The sequence below is a fragment of the Scyliorhinus torazame genome, chromosome 1 (genome assembly GCF_047496885.1).
Source record: "Scyliorhinus torazame isolate Kashiwa2021f chromosome 1, sScyTor2.1, whole genome shotgun sequence".
Classification (NCBI taxonomy): domain Eukaryota; kingdom Metazoa; phylum Chordata; class Chondrichthyes; order Carcharhiniformes; family Scyliorhinidae; genus Scyliorhinus; species Scyliorhinus torazame.
The window spans coordinates 413,944,206-413,966,757 of record NC_092707.1 but is presented as its reverse complement, the minus strand read 5'-3'; the positions used below and the strand labels follow the sequence as shown (position 1 = coordinate 413,966,757).

Here is a 22,552-nt window from a genome sequence, read left to right as displayed (position 1 = left end):
TGGAGACAGATACACACAGCGAGTGGTTAGGATCCGGAATGTTCTGTCTGAGAGTGTGGTGGAGAAAGATTCACACAGCGAGTGGTTAGGATCCGGAATGTTCTGACTGAGAGTGTGGTGGAGACAGATTCACACAGCGAGTGGTTAGGATCCGGAATGTTCTGACTGAGAGTAGTGTGGTGGAGACAGATTCACACAGCGAGTGGTTAGGATCCGGAATGTTCAGTCTGAGAGTGTGGTGGAGACAGATTCACACAGCGAGTGGTTAGGATCCGGAATGTACTGTCTGAGAGTGTGGTGGAGGCAGATTCACACAGCGAGTGGTTAGGATCTGGAATGTTCTGTCTGAGAGTGTGGTGGAGACAGATTCACACAGCGAGTGGTTAGGATCCGGAATGTTCTATCTGAGAGTGTGGTGGAGACAGATTCACACAGCGAGTGGTTAGGATCCGGAATGTTCTGTCTGAGAGTGTGGTGGAGGCAGATTCACACAGCGAGTGGTTAGGATCCGGAATGTACTGTCTGAGAGTGTGGTGGAGGCAGATTCACACAGCGAGTGGTTAGGATCCGGAATGTTCTGTCTGAGAGTGTGGTGGAGACAGATTCACACAGCGAGTGGTTAGGATCCGGAATGTTCTGTCTGAGAGTGTGGTGGAGACAGATTCACACAGCGAGTGGTTAGGATCCGGAATGTTCTATCTGAGAGTGTGGTGGAGACAGATTCACACAGTGAGTGGTTAGGATCCGGAATGTTCTGCCTGAGAGTGTGGTGGTGGCAGATTCACACAGCGAGTGGTTAGGATCCGGAATGTTCTATCTGAGTGCGTGGTGGAGGCAGATTCACACAGCGAGTGGTTAGGATCCGGAATGTTCTGTCTGAGAGTGTGGTGGAGGCAGAGCCACACAGCGAGTGGTTAGGGTCTGGAATGTTCTGTCTAATTTTATGGGCCAGGGCTTAGAAACTCCAAAGGATATTATGAAGTCCACCTGACCTACAATCGTTCTGTTGAATTTGGCAAGGTTGAGCACAAGAGCCTTCGGGTGTGATTCATCAGTCTTCCCAGACACTTTAATCAAAACAAGCTTTGTTCCAAGAACTTAGTTAACATTTATATATAAACACACAGCAAGAATTTTTATCAATTACAAACATAAAGACACCACACAGCGACAGTAATCTATGTATAACCCTGAATGAATTCCCCCTTAACTGTTCCAATTCAAAAACACAATCCAATAACCCAAAAAACCCTTTTCAAGAGCGTGGCCCAGCACTCTGCATTCTCACTTGAATAAGACTGGGTTTTCCTGAGATTCTGACCCCATCTCTCCTGCAGTTTTCAACTCCTTGCGGAAAGCTGGCTATATCTTTTAAATTACCAAAGGGACAGGGATAAAGGGAGATAGATTGGGGAGAAGCTGATAGTGCAGCCTGGGGAAATGGAAAAAGGTGGTGGGTAGAATTGGGGATGTGGGAAGAATGTGAGTGTAAGTAGTTGATCTCTGATATAAGGACACTGTTTTGATCATGTTCCTAATCGTCCTTATGCTCCTGGCCTCGGAATGGTGTCATATCGAAGGATATTTTCTGTAGTTCAGGAGCCGGGAGCTTGTCTGTTGCCTGTTCAAACAAAATTAAAAATAGATTAGTTTCCAAAACTCAAGCTGCAGCCAACGTGAGAATAAAGGATAATTTCAGCTCCTCTGAGGAGTTTATCCAGATTGTAACTCTGTTCTTAATGACGGGAAACTCCCAGACTCCATCTCCAGCCTGCACAGAGTGAGCTGATCCCAGATGGAATGACAGTCGGGGCTACAGTTGGTCTGAACACTGAGTGGATATGAAAGGAAAATAGTTCAGTATTCCCACTCCATACACTGGGAATCATGGCTGGAAATGTGTGTGTACACGTTATTGAATATCTGTGTGTAAGTATATGTGAACGTGTACACGTGTCTGTATGTCTGTGTGTCGATGTACATTTGGGAATGTGTGTCTGTTTGTAGACATTTAGGTCTATCTTTGTACCTGTGAATATGTGTGTATCGATTGGTGAGATTTGACGGATAAATGTGAGGTAATGCATTTTGGAAGGTCTGATCCAGGTGGGAATAACACAGTAAATAGCAGAGCCCTTCAGAGCATTGCCAGGCACAGGGATCTGGGCGTACAGGTCCACAGGTCACTGAAAGTGGCAACACAGGGGGATAGGGTAGTCAAGAAGGCATACGGCATGCTTGCCTTTATCCATCGGGGCATTGAGTATAAGAAATGGCAAGTCATGCTGCAGCTGTACAGAACCTCAGTTAGGCCGCATTTGGAATATTGTGTACAATTCTGGTCACCACACTACCAGAAGGATGTGGATGCTTTGGAGAGAGGACAGAAGAGGTTTACCAGGTTGTTGCCTGGTCTGGAGGGTATTGAACTTGATGATCAGCAATGATCAGAATGAATGAGGGAGCAGGCTCGAAGGGCCGAATGGCCTCCTCCTGCTTCTATTTTCTCTGTTTCTATGTATTCGTTATGAGGGGAGGTTGGATAAACTCGGATTGTTTTCATTGGAATGACGGCGGCGGAGGGGCGACCTGACAGAGATTTATAAAATTATGAGGAGCATGGAGAGAGTGAAACGTCAGACGCTTTTGCCCAGGGTGGGAAAGTCACTTACCCAGGGTCACAGGTGCGAGGGGCAAAGTTCAGAGGAGATGTGCGAGGCAGGTTTTTGACACAGAAGGTGGTGAGTGTCTGGAACGCGCTGCGGGAGGAGGTGGTGGAAGCAGATACGATAGTGATGTTTAAGAGGCATCTTGACAAATACATGAATAGGATGGGAATAGAGGGATACGGACCCCGGAATTGCAGAAGGTTTTAGTTCAGACAGGCATCACGATCGATGCAGGCTCGGAGGGCCGAAGGGCCTGTCCCTGTGCTGTACTGCTCTTTGTTCTTTATACACACAACATTACATATATTACCACACGGGGCTAATCATGGTCCATTCCACGCTGGACTCGCTGCTCTCTATCCATTCTCTGCAGTGTTGCTGATATGGGTCCATTTTGAGTCAGGCTTTCCCACAGTTTCACCATTTATACAGAAAGTGACAGAATCCACCTGCTTTTCCTGAACCTCTGTTCAGTGCGATAGAAACATACCTTTAATCTCACTGTATACAGATGAAGTTGGTTGCTGTAATGCCTGAGGGAAAATAGAGACATGTTAGAAATTGTGATTGTGTAACACAAAGAACAAAGAACAAAGAAATGTACAGCACAGGAACAGGCCCTTCGGCCCTCCAAGCCCGTGCCGACCATACTGCCCGACTAAACTACAATCTTCTACACTTCCTGGGTCCGTATCCTTCTATTCCCATCCTATTCATATATTTGTCAAGATGCCCCTTAAATGTCCCTATCGTCCCTGCCTCCACTACCTCCTCCGGTAGTGAGTTCCAGGCACCCACTACCCTCTGCGTAAAAAACTTGCCTCGTACATCTACTCTAAACTTTGCCCCTCTCACCTTAAACCTATGCCCCCTAGTAATTGACCCCTCTACCCTGGGGAAAAGCCTCTGACTATCCACTCTGTCTATGCCCCTCATAATTTTGTATACCTCTATCAGGTCGCCCCTCAACCTCCTTCGTTCCAGTGAGAACAAACCGAGTTTATTCAATCGCTCCTCATAGCTTATGCCCTCCATACCAGGCAACATTCTGGTAAATCTCTTCTGCACCCTCTCTAAAGCCTCCACATCCTTCTGGTAGTGTGGCGACCAGAATTGAACACTATACTCCAAGTGTGGCCTAACTAAGGTTCTATACAGCTGCAACATGACTTGCCAATTCTTATACTCAATGCCCCGGCCAATGAAGGCAAGCATGCCGTATGCCTTCTTGACTACCTTCTCCACCTGTGTAGCCCCTTTCAGTGATCTGTGGACCTGTACTCCTAGATCTCTTTGACTTTCAATACTCTTGAGGGTTCTACCATTCACTGTATATTCCCTACCTGCATTAGCCCTTCCAAAATGCATTACCTCACATTTGTCCAGGTTAAACTCCATCTGCCATCTCTCCGCCCAAGTCTCCAGACAATCTAAATCCTGCTGTATCCTCAGACAGTCCTCATCGCTATCCGCAATTCCACCAACCTTTGTGTCGTCTGCAAACTTACTAATCAGACCAGTTACATTTTCCTCCAAATCATTTATATATACTACAAAGAGCAAAGGTCCCAGCACTGATCCCTGTGGAACACCACTGGTCACAGCCCTCCAATTAGAAAAGCATCCCTCCATTGCTACCCTCTGCCTTCTATGGCCTAGCCAGTTCTGTATCCACCTTGCCAGTTCACCCCTGATCCCGTGTGACTTCACCTTTTGTACTAGTCTACCATGAGGGACCTTGTCAAAGGCCTTACTGAAGTCCATATAGACAACATCTACTGCCCTACCTGCATCAATCATCTTAGTGACCTCCTCGAAAAACTCTATCAAGTTAGTGAGACACGACCTCCCCTTCACAAAACCGTGCTGCCTCTCACTAATACGTCCATTTGCTTCCAAATGGGAGTAGATCCTGTCTCGAAGAATTCTCTCCAGTAATTTCCCTACCACTGAAGTAAGGCTCACCGGCCTGTAGTTCCCGGGATTATCCCTGCCACCCTTCTTAAACAGAGGAACAACATTGGCTATTCTCCAGTCCTCCGGGACATCCCCTGAAGACAGCGAGGATCCAAAGATTTCTGTCAAGGCCTCAGCAATTTCCTCTCCAGCCTCCTTCAGTATTCTGGGGTAGATCCCATCCGGCCCTGGGGACTTATCTACCTTAATATTTTTTAAGACACCCAACACCTCGTCTTTTTGGATCACAATGTGACCCAGGCTATCTACACCCCCTTCTCCAGACTCAACATCTACCAATTCCTTCTCTTTGGTGAATACTGATGCAAAGTATTCATTTAGTACCTCGCCCATTTCCTCTGGCTCCACACATAGATTCCCTTGCCTATCCTTCAGTGGGCCAACCCTTTCCCTGGCTACCCTCTTGCTTTTTATGTAAGTGTAAAAAGCCTTGGGATTTTCCTTAACCCTATTTGCCAATGACTTTTCATGACCCCTTCTAGCCCTCCTGACTCCCTGCTTAAGTTCCTTCCTACTTTCCTTATATGCCACACAGGCTTTGTCTGTTCCCAGCCTTTTAGCCCTGACAAATGCCTCCTTTTTCTTTTTGACGAGGCCTACAATATCATTCGTCATCCAAGGTTCCCGAAAATTGCCGTATTTGTCTTTCTTCCTCACAGGAACATGCCTGTCCTGTATTCCTATCAACTGACACTTGAAAGCCTCCCACATGTCAGATGTTGATTTGCCCTCAAACATCCGCCCCCAATCTATGCTCTTCAGTTCCCGCCTAATATTGTTATAATTAGCCTTCCCCCAATTTAGCACATTCATCCTCGGACCACTCTTATCCTTGTCCACCAGTACTTTAAAACTTACTGAATTGTGGTCACTGTTACCGAAATGCTCCCCTACTGAAACATCTACCACCTGGCCGGGCTCATTCCCCAATACCAGGTCCAGTACCGCCTCTTCCCTAGTTGGACTGTTTACATATTGTTTTAAGAAGCCCTCCTGGATGCTCCTTACAAACTCTGCCCCGTCTAAGCCCCTGGCACACGTGCACAATGAGAGGCTTATTTGAAAATGTTCTACATTCTAATCATAGCGGCTTCTGGGAAAAAGGGATTTATTTTACTCTATGTCGAAAGAGGAAACTTTGATCCTGTGGTGAATGTTGATCACCAGACATATCCCAGTTTGTTGTAGTGAGAGATATTTACCGTGTACGTTGGGTCAGAATCTGCTGGAGAAGCTTCCAAATTCTGTAACAAAATGTAAACAGTGAAGATTGGGTTTAGTAGCTGTTGTGAAAATGAGAATTTACTAAAACCTGATTCTAAAGTGTCAGGAATTATAGTCTGGGAAGGTTTATATTTCGGTGCCCGATTTCTGAAACAGTTTAATTCAGCAGGAGGTAAAGTACATTCCACTCAGAATCTTTCACACAATCTTCCCAGTGCAGAAAGAGGCCCCTTGGCCCATCAGGTCTGCACTGGCCCTCTGGAAGAACATTAGACCGAGACCCACACCCCTGCCTTATCCCCGGAACCTTGCACAGTCTCACTTTCCAGATAACAATCCAATTCCCTTTTGAACACCTCGATTTCACCTCCCTCCACCACCCTCACAGGAAGTTCATTCAACCTCTGGCTCACTTCTCCTTTTGCTCATTATTGTGAATGTGTGCCCTCTAGTTCTTGATGTACGTTCGAGTTGGAACAGTTTCTCCTGTACCTCCATATTTACAGACAATACAAAGTTGGGTGGGAGGCTGAGCTGTGAGGAGGATGCAGAGATGTTTCAGCAGGATTTGGACAGGCTGAGTGCGTGGGCACATGCATGGCAGATGCAGTATAACGTGGATAAATGTGAGGTTATCCACTTCAGCAGCAAAAATAGGAAGGGAATTATTATTTGAGTGGGTGTAAATTGAGAGAGGTGAATACTCAGTGAGACCTTGGTGTCCTCGTGCGTCAGTCGCTGAAAGTAAGCACGCAGGAACAACAGGCAGGAAAGACGGCAAATGGTAGGTTGGCCTTCATAGCGAGAGGTTTTGACTATAGGAATAGAGATGTTTCACTACAATTGTATGGGGAATTGGTGAGGCTACACTTGGAGTATTGTGTGCAGTTTTGATGTCCTTATCTGAGGAATGATGTTCTTGTGGGTATAGAAATCAGGGAGAAGGACTGTAATAAAATTTAAGAGATTAACACAGACAGAGAGGAGGTTCTGAGTGGTCTGGCAGGCTTAAAGGTAGATAAATCTCCAGGGAGAAGGACTTTGATAAATGTAGAAGGACTTACAAGAGAGGGTTCTTGGTAAATGGCAGGACCCTGGGAAGCACCGAGTTTCCGAGGAATTTTGGTGTGCATGTACACCCATCCCTTAATGTAGCAGAGCAGGTGGATACAGTGGTTAAGAAGGCCTCTGGTATACTTGCCTTTATTAACTGAGGCATAGAGTTTAGAGCAGGAAGGTTCAGTTGGAACTGTGTAAAACATTTGTTTGGCCACAGCTTTACGAGGGATGTGATAGCTCTGGAAAGGGTGCAGAGGAGGTTTACCAGGATGTTGCCTGGGCTGGAGAGTTTTAGTTATGAAGAGAGATTGGATCGACTGGGATTGTTTTCCTTTGAGTAGAGGAGACTGAGGGGCACATGATTGAGATTTGTAAAATTATGAGGGGCATGGATAAAGTAGACAGGAAGAAACTTTTCCCCTTGGTGGAGGGATCAATGACCAGGGGGCATAGGTTCAATTTTTAAAAAAAATATTTATTAATGTCACAAGTAGGCTTCCATTAACACTGCAATGAAGTTACTGTGAAAAGCCCCAGTCGCCACATTCCGGCACCTGTTCAGGTACAGAGACAGAGAATTCAGAATGTCCAATTTACCGAAGAAGGATGTCTTTCGGGACTTGTGGGAGGAAACCGGAGCACCCGGAGGAAACCCACGCAGACACGGGGAGAATATGTAGACTCCACACAGTGACCCAAGCTGGGAATCGAACCCGGGACCCTGGTGCTGTGAAGCAACAGTGCGAACCACTGTGCTGCCGTCCTGTCCAGGTTAGGGGCAGAAGGTTCAGAGGGGATGTGAGGAAAACCCTTTTCACCCAGAGGGGGGTGGGAGTCTGGAACTCGCTGCCTGAAAGGGAGGTGGAGGCAGAGACCCTCAGAATATTTAAGAAGTATTTAGATGTGCCTTCCCGATCCCAGGGCAGACAAGGCTCTGGGCCAAATGCTGGGGAATGGGATTGGAATAGTCCAGTGGTTGTTTTTGACCAGCAGAGATGCGATGGACCGAAGGGCATTTTCTCTGCTGTGTGAGCCTATAACTCTAACAGCACTGTGGGTGTACCTACACCTCATTAACTGCAGCGGTTCAAGAATGCAGTTCACCACCACCTTACCAAAGGCAATTAGGGATGGGCAACAATTCCTGATGGAGCCAGCGACACACACATCCCAAGAAAGATTCGAATAAATCTGGGGCTGGATTCTCCGCTTCCCCAGCCGTGTGTTTCCCGGCGGAGCGCCGTTCGCTGGCAGCCGGATTCTCTACTCTCGCCAATTGTTAATGGGAATTTCCATCGAAGCCACCCCACACCGCCGGGAAACCGTGGCGATGGCACACAGCCAGCGGGAACTGGGAATCCCGTCAGCCGGAGAATTCCCGCCCTCATTTCCCTTTCACACATTCCCAATTCCCGCTGGGATACAATGGGAGGGAGAGAGCCTTCCCTACACTGAGGAGGCATTGTGGGTGGCAGTAGAGTTCCCTGAGAGACAGAAATGGTTGTAGCAACATTCACAAAGCAAATAATGTCTTATTCGGCAAATTACAGACTTCATTCCATGAACAATGTTCTGAGCACAGTGTCACATTTGGGCAATTTCAGTCTCTCCAGTAATATCAGGGTGTGAGTGTCCAGTAATATCAGGGTGTGAGTGTCCAGTAATATCAGGGTGTGAGTGTCCAGTAATATCAGGGTATGAGTGTCCAGTAATATCAGGGTCTGAGTGTCCAGTAATATCACGGTCTGAGTGTCCAGTAATATCAGGGTGTGAGTGTCCAGTAATATCAGGGTCTGAGTGTCCAGTAATATCAGGGTGTGAGTGTCCAGTAATATCAGGGTGTGAGTGTCCAGTAATATCAGGGTCTGAGTGTCCAGTAATACCAGGGTCTGAGTGTCCAGTAATACCAGGGTCTGGGAGGGTCTGAGTGTCCAGTAATATCAGGGTCTGGGAGGGTCTGAGTGTCAAGTTATATCAGGGTCTGAGTGTCCAGTAAAATCAGGGTCTGAGTGTCCAGTAATATCAGGGTCTGAGTGTCCAGTAATAGCAGGGTCTGAGTGCCCAGTAATATCAGGGTCTGAGTGTCCAGTAATATCAGGGTGTGAGTGTCCAGTAATATCAGGGTCTGAGTGTCCAGTAATATCAGGGTGTGAGTGTCCAGTAATATCAGGGTCTGAGTGTCCAGTAATACCAGGGTCTGAGTGCCCAGTAATATCAGGGTCTGAGTGTCCAGTAATATCAGGGTGTGCGTGTCCAGTAATATCAGGGTGTGAGTGTCCAGTAATATCAGGGTCTGAGTGTCCAGTAATATCAGGGTGTGAGTGTCCAGTAATATCAGGGTCTGGGAGGGCCTGAGTGTCCAGTAATATCAGGGTCTGAGTGTCCAGTAATATCAGGGTCTGAGTGTCCAGTAATATTAGGGTCTGAGTGTCCAGTAATATCAGGGTCTTGGAGGGTCTGAGTGTCCAGTAATATCAGGGTGTGAGTGTCCAGTAATATCAGGGTGTGAGTGTCCAGTAATATCAGGGTCTGAGTGTCCAGTAATATCAAGATCTGAATGTCCAGTAATATCAGTGTCTGGGAGGGCCTGAGTGTCCAGTAATATCAGGGTCTGAGTGTCCAGTAATATCAGGGTCTTGGAGGCTCTGAGTGTCCAGTAATATCAGGGTCTGAGTGTCCAGTAATATCAGGGTCTGGGAGGGTCTGAGTGTCGAGTTATATCAGGGTCTGAGTGTCCAGTAATATCAGGGTCTGAGTGTCCAGTAATATCAGGGTCTGAGTGTCCAGTAATATCAGGGTCTGGGAGGGTCTGAGTGTCCAGTAATATCAGGGTCTGAGTGTCCAGTAATATCAGGATCTGGGATTTACGATCTCGCTCTGATATTGTTGAGAGATTGAAGCCGTTGAAATGTGCAGGAAAGGCAGAGATGATTGTGATTGGGTGAGGTTTTGGTGACTGCTGCTTGTCCCACTGGTTAATTGTTGCTGGTTTTGAGGTTTAAGAATGTTGAACAACAGCATACTCCGCTGTGCTTTCAGTCAGTGATACTGCCGGTTGCCTGGTGCCTGGGCAATGGAATCGAAGCTCAGCATATTTGCATTCCTCTTCACCTGACTGTAATCCAATAGAAATATTGATCAGTATTTATTTCCACACAGAGTGGAAGAATGTCTGTCAACAGATCAAACGGTATTATTATTAATAACTGAATGATTTCTTCTTCTTTGCGTTTCTCACTGGAAGATGCTGACAGGCCGCTGGGATGTGCTTTTTATTGACTCTGGTCGCTCTGCTACAGCTGTGAATTTGTACACAGCAAGATCCCACAAATAACAATGTGACAATGACCAATCAGTTGTCATGTTTTTTCGGGATAAATATCACCCAGGACATTAAAGGATGAATCCTCTGCCCATCTTCCAAATAGTCCCAGGGAATATTTTACATTTCATGTCCTCATACCTGAGGGACTGCAGCGGTTCAAGAAGGCAGCTCACCCCCACCTCGTCAATGATAGAATCCCGCTGCCAGCGAACAGCGCGCGGCCGAGGAACACGTGTCTGGGGGGCCCGAGAATCCAGTCCCCAGTGTTGGAATGTCAGTTATTGTTTTTAATGGCATGGTCTGTCTTAATGGCTGCCAAAGAACCCCCCTGGAATTGACAATTAACTCCGACATGTCTCATTCATTCAGCTTTTCATTATTGTTGGAGATTTGGAAAAAATTATTTTCAGAAATGTCTTTTTCACTTTTTCTCTCAGTCTCTTTGTCCCTCCTCTCTCTCTTTCTTTTTTCCTTCACTTTATTTGGAATCCTGCACCAGATTTGTTGTGGAATTAAATATTCTTCACAGGCTCTTCTACATTCCGAGCCTCCAAAGTGTCAGTCTCAAAGGGAAAAACGGTGTGAATCCTCATGGAATCTTGTGCCTCTCAGAAATAAAAGTGATTGGTGTAGTTACCGGCGTCACTCTGGTGAGGTGGAGACTCTGAGACTGCCTCACGCCCGGCCAGCCTTGGTGTAAATGATGCTGGCGGGACGTCACGCTGAGTCAAGATTCCGTGAGGGAGGGGGTAAGGTCTGGAGAGAGTGCTGGGTAATGATGTGCTGATGTATTACAGTGAGGTTCCTGATCTCACACCGTGTGATTCTCACTCCTCGTGGGGGGGGGGGGGGGGGGGGGGAGATTCCAAACACCAATCACGCCGGAGAGAATCACATTTTTCACTTCACTCCAGAGTTTGGGTCCACGGTGACTTTCTCACGGACGGAGAGGCTCAAAAAAATCACCCCTCAAAAGATGACAGCTCAAGTTTCAGGTTGGAAACCCACAGAAACTCTGTCCCCAACTTTAACCTGGTCACATAGAAGGTGCTAGAAACTTTTCAAAAAATGTCTGAAAATATAAATAAGCAGTGATGATGCAAGTCAGTGTTTGAGAGAGAGAGAGAGAGAGAGGAAGAAAGAGAAATAAAGAGCTTGCGACAGAATGAAGGAGAGAGGGTGGTGGCACGCGTGAGGGAGAGAGCAGTGATGCAAGAGTGTGTGTGTGTGAGAGGGTTTGTGTGTGTGAGGGTGTGTGAGGGTGTATGCGTGTGAGTGTGTGTGAGGGTGTGTGTGTGTGAGGCGGTGTGTGTGTGTGTGGGATAGAGGGTGTGTGTGTGAGAGACGGTGTGTGTGTGAGATAGAGGGTGTGTGTGTGAGATAGAGGGTGTGTGTGTGTGGGATAGAGGGTGTGTGTGTGAGATAGAGGGTGTGTGTGTGAGATAGAGGGTGTGTGTGTGTGGGATAGAGGGTGTGTGTGTGAGACGGTGTGTGTGTGAGATAGAGTGTGTGTGTGAGAGACGGTGTGTGTGTGTGTGTGAGATAGAGGGTGTGTGTGTGAGATAGAGGGTGTGTGTGTGAGATAGAGGGGGTGTGTGTGAGATAGAGGGTGTGTGTGTGAGATAGAGGGTGTGTGTGTGAGATAGAGGGTGTGTGTGTGAGATAGAGGGTGTGTGTGTGAGATAGAGGGTGTGTGTGTGGGATAGAGGGTGTGTGTGTGAGATAGAGGGTGTGTGTGAGTGTGTGTGTGTGTGAGATAGAGGCTGTGTGTGTGAGAGACGGTGTGTGTGTGAGATAGAGGGTGTGTGTGAGTGTGTGTGTGTGTGAGATAGAGGGTGTGTGTGTGAGATAGAGGGTGTGTGTGTGAGATAGAGGGTGTGTGTGAGTGTGTGTGTGTGTGAGATAGAGGCTGTTTGTGTGAGATAGAGGGTGTGTGTGTGAGATAGAGGGTGTGTGTGAGATAGAGTGTGTGTGAGAGACGGTGTGTGTGAGAGACGGTGTGTGTGTGTGGGATAGAGGGTGTGTGTGTGAGATACAGGGTGTGTGTGTGAGAGACGGTGTGTGTCTGAGATAGAGGGTGTGTGTGTGTGGGATAGAGGGTGTGTGTGTGAGACGGTGTGTGTGTGAGAGATGGTGTGAGTGTGTGTGGGATAGAGGGTGTGTGTTGTGAGATAGAGGGTGTGTGTGTGAGATAGAGGATGTGTGTGTGAGATAGAGGGTGTGTGTGAGAGACGGTGTGTGTGTGTGGGATAGAGGGTGTGTGTGTGAGATAGAGGGTGTGTGTGTGAGACGGTGTGTGTGTGAGAGACGGTGTGTGTGTGTGTGTGGGATAGAGGGTGTGTGTGTGAGATAGAGGGTGTGTGTGTGAGATAGAGGGTGTGTGTGTGAGATAGAGGGTGTGTGTGTGAGATGGAGGGTGTGTGTGTGAGATAGAGGGTGTGTGTGAGTGTGTGTGTGTGTGAGATAGAGGGTGTGTGTGTGGGATAGAGGGTGTGTGTGTGAGATAGAGGGTGTGTGTGTGTCGGGATTGGATTGGATTTGTTTATTGTCACGTGGACCGAGGAACAGTGAAAAGTATTTTTCTGCGAGCAGCACAAACAGATCATTTAGTACAAGAAACAAAAATACATAATAGGGCAACACAAGGCCCACAATGTGAATACATAGACACCGGCATCGAGTGAAGCATACAGCAGTATTAATCAGATCAGTACATAAGAGGGTTGTTAGGCGTCTGATAACAGTGGAGAAGAAGCTGTTTGTGTTCTCAGACTTTTGTATCTTCTGCCCGATGCCCGATGTGTGTGTGTGTGTGTATGGGAGAGAGAGAGAGTGTGTATGGATTTGGATTTTGTTTATTGTCACGTGTACTGAGGCAGGGTGAAAAGTATTTTTCTGCGAGCAGCTCAGCAGATCATTAAGTACATGAAAATAAAAGAAAAGAAAATACGTATTGGGCAACACAAGGTACGCAATGTAACGACATAAACACCGGCATTGGGTGAAGCATACAGGGATGTAGTGTTAATCAGGTCAGTGTGTGCGTGCGCATGCACGTGTGCATGTGCGTGTGTTTGGAGTGGGAAGTTGTGAAACTTCCTCCCCAGGTTTAAACTAACCTTCTGAGTTATTGTTAACTCCAGATTTCTGCAGTTTATTAGTGTGCGGCTGTTTGAGGGTGTATGAGGGTGTATGAGAGGGTTGTGCATGAGGGTGTGTGCGATGTAGTGGGAAGTTATGAAACTGCCTCCCCAGATTTGAACTAACCTTCTGAGTTACTGTTAACTCCAGTTTTCTGCAGTTTATCAGTAAATTGGTTCACAGAACCCATGGATTTGAAAAATATGCCACCACCAACTTTAAAAATAATTGAAAACACGTTGTGCAGACAGACAGGTGGAGCGGGGAAATCAGAGCAGGTTGTCTATCACTCTCCTGTCTGGAACAGAAGGATTGATTTGTAAACTTACAGTAACATTCAAACTCCTCCTCTTTAATTGATGTGGTGCCTATTTTGGGAAACGGCAGCAAATCGAAAATGCAGCAAAGAACAGCAGTTAAGCCCCATTTCCATTTCCTTACCAAAGGAGCAGAAGGAGCTTCTTCAACCTCTTGATTGCTGCTCCGTGTTTTATCTGAAAGAAAAGACAAAGATGTTTCTTCAGAATAAATCCATGTAAAGGTCGAGCTCTGGAAACTTGGAATGACAGCAAATGAAAATTCCGGAGTGACTTGGGCAGTTTTCCCGGGAGACATGAGGCCTCCTCTCCGTTATAAAGTTCATCAGAGAAATCAGCAACTCACAGAACAGGAGGAGGCCATTCGGCCCATTGAACCTGTGCTGGTTCTTTAAAGGGCCATTGTGCCTAATCCCACATTCCTGCTTTTCATCCGGAATCCTGTAAATTCCTGAGGCATACACAGAAACATGGAAAATAGAAGCAGGAGGAGGCCATTCGGCCCTTCGAGCCTGCTCCCCCATTCATTATGATCATGGCTGATCATCAAGTTCAATACCCTGATCCCACCTTCCCCCCATATCCCTGGATTCCTTTAGCCCCAAGAGCAAAATCTAATTCCTTCTTTAAATTACACAATGTTTTGACCTCAACTATGTTAGCCGGTTAGCTGCTGTTGTATAAAGAGTCAAAAGTTCTGCTCCTTTTCCACAAACACCTTTAATTTACTTCAACAGACTCTGCTCAAAACTCTAACATCACATCACCTGACACAAAGGCCACCTGAAGCCTCTTTACATATCAGTGTCAATTATTGGATACTTAACATAAGACAACTAATAGGAATGTCTCTTAACCCATTACTTAACAAACGACTTTCTGTGGTAGCGAATTCCACAGATTCACCACTCTCTGGGTGAAGAAATTTCTCCTCACCTCAGTCCTAAAAGGTTTACTCCTTATCCTCAAACTATGACCCCTAGTTCTGGACTCTCCCACCATCGGGAACATTCTTTCTGAATCTACCCTGTCTAATCCTGTTAGAATTTTGTAAGTTTCTATGAGATTCCCTCTCACTCTTCTAAACTCCAATGAATATAATCCTAACCCACTTAGTCTCTCCTCATAGGACAGTCCCACCATCCAGGATTCAGCCTGGTAAACCTTCGCTGCTCTCCCTCCACAGCAAGTACCTGCCCAACTCTCTTCTAAGATGATTTCTGGAATCAGCTTCCTCCACATTTTCAGGGCGAGCGTTTCAGATCCCGACAATTCTCTGAGTGAAAAACATTTCTCTCCATCTCCCCTCTCGATCTTTACCCAACGATTTTAAATCTCTGATCTCTAGTTGTTAACCCACTCGCCAGAGCAAATAGTTTTTCTCTCTCGATTCAATCAAAAACTCTCATATCAAACTAATCGGTCAACTCTTAACCATCTCTATTGCCAGGAATTGCTCTGAGAACTGACAATGTGATCACTCTACAAGGATATTCCAGACGCTGGTGAAATATAGGAGGCCGTTCCGTGGACTTTCTATGTCTGAAAGTTTATCTTTTTGGGGTCACTCTCTGTAACATTGCCACCCTGAGGGTATGTCTCACACTCTGCAGCTACAGGGCTGGGGACAGCCTCCAACCATCTTCATTCTGTCCGATGTAGCTTTACAGCATTTAATAGTAAACTTTGCAAATCAGACAAATAAATTGGTCAAATTATTAGCATGTTAATTACATCCCAAAACTAACAGCATCAAAGGGGTATCTGGGATCGAGAGTAATTCCCGGTGAGAGTTGCAACAATGGTTGAATTAGTTTACTCACCGTCCACTGTTGCATACACAGGGTTCTGGTCTTCATCAGGGATCCTAAAGAAATGCCACACATTAGCTTCATTGCAGCGTTACTGCAAGGTCACACTCTTGGCGGAGACGGAGTTTAGATTTTCCAACATGGGCCTTTGATTCCAGTTTTTAAGGACAATGACACGGATGAGCCAGATATCCGGAATCATTTCCTAAATAAGCAGAATTGGCTCCACAATGTGACCCAAATCAGAAGGCATGCTGGGAAGTTTGATCAAGCTCATGCATCTTATTCTAATTTCAGACTTTGGAAGTGAAAGAGTTGTTTGAGAAACTTCTCATTTTGCAATGATTTCACATCCGGGACAAGAAGCAGCTGTAACATCAGAGAAATGAACGATTAACCTTTGGTCTCCCGGAGGGAGCGAAGACCCTTGTTTCCAATTTCCACGCCTGGATAAGTTTAGAAACATCTTGGGTGGGATTCTCCAAGCCTCCACGCTTAAATCGCGATTGGCGCGGGGACGAAAAACGCCCGCAATCGGGTCCGACGCCGAGACGTGATTCTCCGCCGGCTGGAGAATCGGCACCCGTAGCGCGCGCAGTCGATGCGGCGCCGGCCAGGGGCCGTTGAAAGAGGCCCCACGGCGATTCTCTGCGGTCGACCGGCCGAGTTCCGTCGACATGGTTCCCGTACGGTTTCACCCGGCGGGCGCTCGGTGTCGCGGCTGCAGTAGCCGTCCTGGTTGGGGGGGGTGGGGTTGTGGGGGATCAGAGTCCGGGGGGGCATTTCTTCTTCAGCGCCGGGCCACTAAAGGGCTCCGCCATGTTGCGCAGGGGCCGGCGTGAATACGGCAGCCGCGCGCGTGCGCGGATCTGCGGCCTGCCGCCGTATGCATGCGCGGATCCGCAGTCGGAAGTGTTGGGGCCCGTATTGGAAGCCGGAGCTGCGTTAAGCACTCCAGCGCCGTGCTGGGCCCCTGTGGGGTGCAGAATTGCTGGGCCAAGAGGCCCATTGACGCCAGCGTGAAACACTCTGGTGTTTACTCCGGCGGCAACACTTTGCCGCGATTTGGGGGAATCCCTGCCCTTGTGTCTTAATATCAATAAACCGATCATTTAGAAAATATTTCAGCCCTGATTGATTTATTTTGCCTCCCGTATCCCAGAGAGTGAGAGAGAAAGTCCAGAGCGAGGAGCAGTGGACACAGGGAGTTTGAGATGGGGACAAGGTGACAGCACCTGTCTCAGTCTCTTCCCTTTCTCCTGGGAGCTCAGGATTGGTGACGTTAATCTTTATATCACCGAATCACACAGATTCTGCAGAAGAGGCCCTTCGGCCCATCGAGTCTGCACCGATGCATGACAAACACCTGACCCGCCGACCTACTCCCATTGACCAGCACTTGGTCCATAACCTTGAATGTTATGACGGCTAAGTGCCCATCCAGGTACGTTTTAAAGGATGTGAGCAACCCGCCTCTACCACCCTCCCAGGCCGTGCGTTCCAGACCCTCACCACCCTCGCAGGTAGTGCGTTCCAGACCCTCACCACCCTCCCAGACAGCGCGTTCCAGACCCTCACCACCCTCTCAGGTAGTGCGTTCCAGACCCTCACCACCCTCCCAGGCAGCGCGTTCCAGACCGTCACCACCCTCCCACGCAGTGCGTTCCAGACCCTCACCCCCCTCCCAGGCAGTGCGCTCCAGACCCTCACCATCCTCCCAGGTAGTGGGTTTCAGACCCTCACCACCCTCTGGGTAAAAAGGATTTTCCTCTAATCCCCTCGAAACTGCCTGCCCCTCACCTTGAACTTGTGTCCCCTTGTAACCGACCTTTCATCTCAGGGGTACAGCTGCTCCCTATCCACCCAGTCCATGCCCCTCATAATCGTGTCCACCTCGATCAGGTCACCCCTCAGTCTTCTCTGCTCCAGAGTAAACAACCCAAATCCATTCAACCTTTCTCCATAACTTCAACGTTCCATCCCAGGCAACATCCTGGTGAATCTCCTCTGCACCCCCTCCAGTGCGATCACACCCTTCCTATAATGTGGTTACCAGGGGCAAAATTCTCCAGAAACGGCGCAATGTCCGCTGACTGGCGCCCAAAACGGCACAAATCAGACGGGCATCGCGCCGCCCCAAAGGTGCGGAATGCTCCGCATCTTTGGGGGCCGAGCCCCAACATTGAGGGGCTAGGCCGGCGCCGGAGGAATTTCCGCCCCGCCAGCTGGCGGAAAAGGCCTTTGGTGCCCCGCCAGCTGGCGCGGAATGACATCTCCGGGCGGCGCATGCGCGGGAGCGTCAGCGGCCGCTGACAGCATTCCCGCGCATGCGCAGTGGAGTGAGTCACTTCCGCTTCCGCCATGGTGGAGACCCTGGCGGAGGCGGAAGGGAAAGAGTGCCCCCACGGCACAGGCCCCCCTGCGGATCGGTGGGCGCCGATCGCGAGCCAGGCCACCGTGGGGGCACCCCCTGGGGCCAGATCGCCCCGCGCCCCCCCCAGGACCCCGGAGCCCGCCCGCGCCACCTTGTCCCGCCGGTAAGGTAGGTGAATTAATTTACGCGGCGGGACAGGCATTTTAGCGGCGGGACTTCAGCCCATCCGGGCCGGAGAATCGAACGGGGGGGCCCACCAACTGTCGCGTCGCGATTCCCGCCCCCGCCGAATCTCCTGTGCCAGAGACTTCGGCAACCAGCGGGGGCGGGATTCACGCCAGCCCCCGGCGATTCTCCGACCCGGCGGGGGGTCGGAGAATTTCGCCCCAGAACTGCACACAGTGCTCCAGCTGTGGCCTCACCAAAGTTCTATAAAACTCCAACATGACCTCCCTGCTTTTGTAATCGATGCCCCGATTGATAAAGGCAAGTGTCCCATCTGCCTTTTTCACCCCCCTATTAACCTCCCAACTCAGTAAACACAAAGCATGTCACACTTTGAGAAAGGGCTGGAAACAGTGCGGACTTCTCCTGGGAAATCTGATCCATCTCATTTCTATCAAAGCAATGCAAACTGTGCAGATGTCCATGGTCACACCACCCAAACCAGACTGGTCAGGATTCCCCTGGGCTCCCAGTGAATCCACAATGAATACTGGGATTTTCCGCTATCTGGGCCATGCACTCACTGCTGTCTCGTTACAACCTGGAAATTTCAACACCCATTTTGCACAATATTCCCTGGAACATTTTAATGTTTTGAATGGTAGTTACGAAACACCGAGACATCTGTCATTCACTGACAGTGAAAGTTATATCAGTTTTTGAAGACATGCTAGAGAGCTCTCCACTCCAAGCTGATTAAGCTGTCAGGCGTTAGTGAGGAAACAGGAGAGATTCACTGGGATTGGGTCTGGTGTCAGCAAAACAAATACAAAGAAAGACGGGAGACATTTTTTATCATTAGCAGAACCCAGATTGCAGAGCAATATGATCAAAGGTCTTCAAAATTCTTTAAACTTGGGATAGAAGAGATGGAAGCAGACTTTTACAGGGAGGGTGAAGATTGAGGAGCTCTGGATACAAGGGGACACGGGCACTGAACCAGCACACAGGGCGAGGGGGGCAATTATCCAGCACTAATGTCCGAAGGGCGAGGTTTAGTGCGTCAACTGTTAAAACCATCCTGGCTCTCAGCAGCAGCAGTTAGGTGCCTGTTGGTCAATACTGGGGTGGTTGTGATGCCAGGACAGTTGGAGATGACTGGCACCAGTCAAGCACTGGCACATGTGTTGGTCTCAACAGTAGCAGGTCACACACTTGAACGATAGGCTGCAAGGGGAATGTGGCTCCTCACTAAAAGCAGCAAGTTATAAAATAATCACCCTGTGCAGTAACAGTATCAGACACAAGACGAGTCATATTTACCCTTGTGTGGAGTTCTTTGCGGAGTGCAACCTCTTTTTTACAAGATAACGTGTGAGCAGAGCGAAGCAGAACAAGACAACAAAGGCCAGGATTATACCCGTGATTAAAACAATCGCATCTGCTGTCCCGGGATTCTGGTCGGATGATTGTTCTGTAAAGTATCAGAATGTTACACACACGGCAGCTTCAGTATATTCAGCTTCAGATATTAGTTCAGCCTCAATCAGAATATTACATCCAGTTCTGGGTATCGCACATTAGGAAGGATGTGAAGGTATTGGAGAGAGAGCAGCAAAGATTCAAAACAACGGATCCAGGGATGAGGAACTTCAGTTCCGGGGATATATTGGAGAAGTTGGACCATTCTCCTGGGAGAGAAGAAGGATCAGAGGATGTTTGATAGAGATGTTCAAAATCACTGGAGTTCTGACCAGAGCAGACAGGGAGAAACTGTTCCCCTTTCTGAAAAGATTAAGACAGAGGGCAAAAAAATAATTTGCAAAGAAGGCAAATGCGAAATGAAGAAAAAACCTCTTCCACACAGCGAGTGGTTAGGATCCGGAATGTACTGTCTGAGAGTGTGGTGGAGACAGATTCACACAGCGAGTGGTTAGGATCCGGAATGTACTGTCTGAGAGTGTGGTGGAGACAGATTCACACAGCGAGAGGTTAGGATCCGGAATGTTCTGTCTGAGAGTGTGGTGGAGACAGATTCACACAGCGAGTGGTTAGGATCCGGAATGTTCTGTCTGAGAGTGTGGTGGAGACAGATTCACACAGCGAGTGGTTAGGAACTGGAATGTTCTGTCTGAGAGTGTGGTGGAGGCAGATTCACACAACGAGTGGTTAGGATCCGGAATGTACTTTCTGAGAGTGTGGTGGAGACAGATTCACACAGCGAGTGGTTAGGATCCGTAATGTTCTGTCTGAGAGTGAGGTGGAGACAGATTCACACAACGAGTGGTTAGGATCCGGGATGTACTGTCTGAGAGTGCGGTGGAGGCAGATTCACACAACGAGTGGTTATGATCTGGAATGTACTGTCTGAGAGTGTGGTGGAGACAGATTCACACAGCAAGTGGTTAGGATCCGTAATGTTCTGTCTGAGAGTGAGGTGGAGACAGATTCACACAGCGAGTGGTTAGGATCCGGAATGTACTGTCTGAGAGTGTGGTGGAGACAGATTCACACAGCGAGTGGTTAGGATCCGGGATGTACTGTCTGAAAGTGTGGTGGAGACAGATTCACACAGCGAGTGGTTAGGATCCGGAATGCACTGTCTGAGAGTGTGGTGGAGACAGATTCACACAGCGAGTGGTTAGGATCCGGAATGTTCTGTCTGAGAGTGAGGTGGAGACAGATTCACACAGCGAGTGGTTAGGATCCGGAATGTACTGTCTGAGAGTGTGGTGGAGACAGATTCACACAGCGAGTGGTTAGGATCTGTAATGTACTGTCTGAGAGTGTGGTGGAGGCAGATTCACACAACGAGTGGTTAGGATCCGGAATGTACTTTCTGAGAGTGTGGTGGAGACAGATTTACACAGCGAGTGGTTAGGATCCGGGATGTACTGTCTGAGAGTGTGGTGGAGGCAGATTCACACAACGAGTGGTTATGATCTGGAATGTACTGTCTGAGAGTGTGGTGGAGACAGATTCACACAGCGAGTGGTTAGGATCCGTAATGTTCTGTCTGAGAGTGAGGTGGAGACAGATTCACACAGCGAGTGGTTAGGATCCGGAATGTACTGTCTGAGAGTGTGGTGGAGACAGATTCACACAGCGAGTGGTTAGGATCCGGGATGTACTGTCTGAGAGTGTGGTGGAGACAGATTCACACAGCGAGTGGTTAGGATCCGGAATGCACTGTCTGAGAGTGTGGTGGAGACAGATTCACACAGCGAGTGGTTAGGATCCGTAAAGTTCTGTCTGAGAGTGAGGTGGAGACAGATTCACACAGCGAGTGGTTAGGATCCGGAATGTACTGTCTGAGAGTGTGGTGGAGACAGATTCACACAGCGAGTGGTTAGGATCCGGGATGTACTGTCTGAGAGTGTGGTGGAGACAGATTCACACAGCGAGTGGTTAGGATCCGGAATGCACTGTCTGAGAGTGTGGTGGAGACAGATTCACACAGCGAGTGGTTAGGATCCGGAATGTTCTGTCTGAGAGTGAGGTGGAGACAGATTCACACAGCGAGTGGTTAGGATCCGGAATGTACTGTCTGAGAGTGCGGTGGAGACAGATTCACACAGCGAGTGGTTAGGATCCGGAATGTACTGTCTGAGAGTGCGGTGGAGACAGATTCACACAGCGAGTGGTTAGGATCCGGAATGTACTGTCTGAGAGTGTGGTGGAGACAGATTCACACAGCGAGTGGTTAGGATCCGGAATGTTCTGTCTGAGAGTGAGGTGGAGACAGATTCACACAGCGAGTGGTTAGGATCCGGAATGTACTGTCTGAGAGTGTGGTGAAGACAGATTCACACAGCGAGTGGTTAGGATCCGGAATGTACTGTCTGAGAGTGTGGTGGAGACAGATTCACACAGCGAGTAGTTAGGATCCGGAATGTTCTGTCTGAGAGTGAGGTGGAGACAGATTCAAACAACGAGTGGTTAGGATCCGTAATGTTATGTCTGAGAGTGTGGTGGAGCCAGATTCACACAACGAGTGGTTAAGATCCAGAATGTTCTGTCGTTGAGTGTGGTGAAGGGAGATTCACACAGCGAGTGGTTAGGATCTGGAATGTTCTGTCTGTGAGTGTGGTGGAGACAGATTCACACAGCGAGTGGTCAGTATCCGGAATGTTCTGTCTGAGAGTGTGGTGGAGACAGATTCACACAGCGAGTGGTTAGGATCCGGAATGTTCTGTCTGAGAGTGTGGTGGAGACAGATTCACACAGCGAGTGGTTAGGATCCGGGATGTACTGTCTGAGAGTGTGGTGGAGACAGATTCACACAGCGAGTGGTTAGGATCCGGAATGCACTGTCTGAGAGTGTGGTGGAGACAGATTCACACAGCGAGTGGTTAGGATCCGTAAAGTTCTGTCTGAGAGTGAGGTGGAGACAGATTCACACAGCGAGTGGTTAGGATCCGGAATGTACTGTCTGAGAGTGTGGTGGAGACAGATTCACACAGCGAGTGGTTAGGATCCGGGATGTACTG

The 22,552-nt window shown here is 48.4% G+C and overlaps 1 protein-coding gene across 1 annotated transcript in view; it reads right to left on the bottom strand.

Moving 5' to 3' along the window:
• Positions 1–1,042: 1,042 nt before the first annotated feature.
• Positions 1,043–22,552, bottom strand: part of LOC140424747 (uncharacterized) — a 140,218-nt gene continuing 118,708 nt past the window's right edge. The window contains exons 5-10 of the mRNA XM_072508156.1: positions 19,386–19,536; positions 15,536–15,579; positions 13,837–13,889; positions 5,849–5,890; positions 3,160–3,202; positions 1,043–1,621 (exon numbers count right to left, since the gene is read on the bottom strand). Coding sequence (XP_072364257.1) covers positions 1,596–1,621; positions 3,160–3,202; positions 5,849–5,890; positions 13,837–13,889; positions 15,536–15,579; positions 19,386–19,536 — 359 coding nt within the window. The 3' untranslated portion in view covers positions 1,043–1,595. The remainder of the gene's footprint in view (positions 1,622–3,159; positions 3,203–5,848; positions 5,891–13,836; positions 13,890–15,535; positions 15,580–19,385; positions 19,537–22,552) is intronic.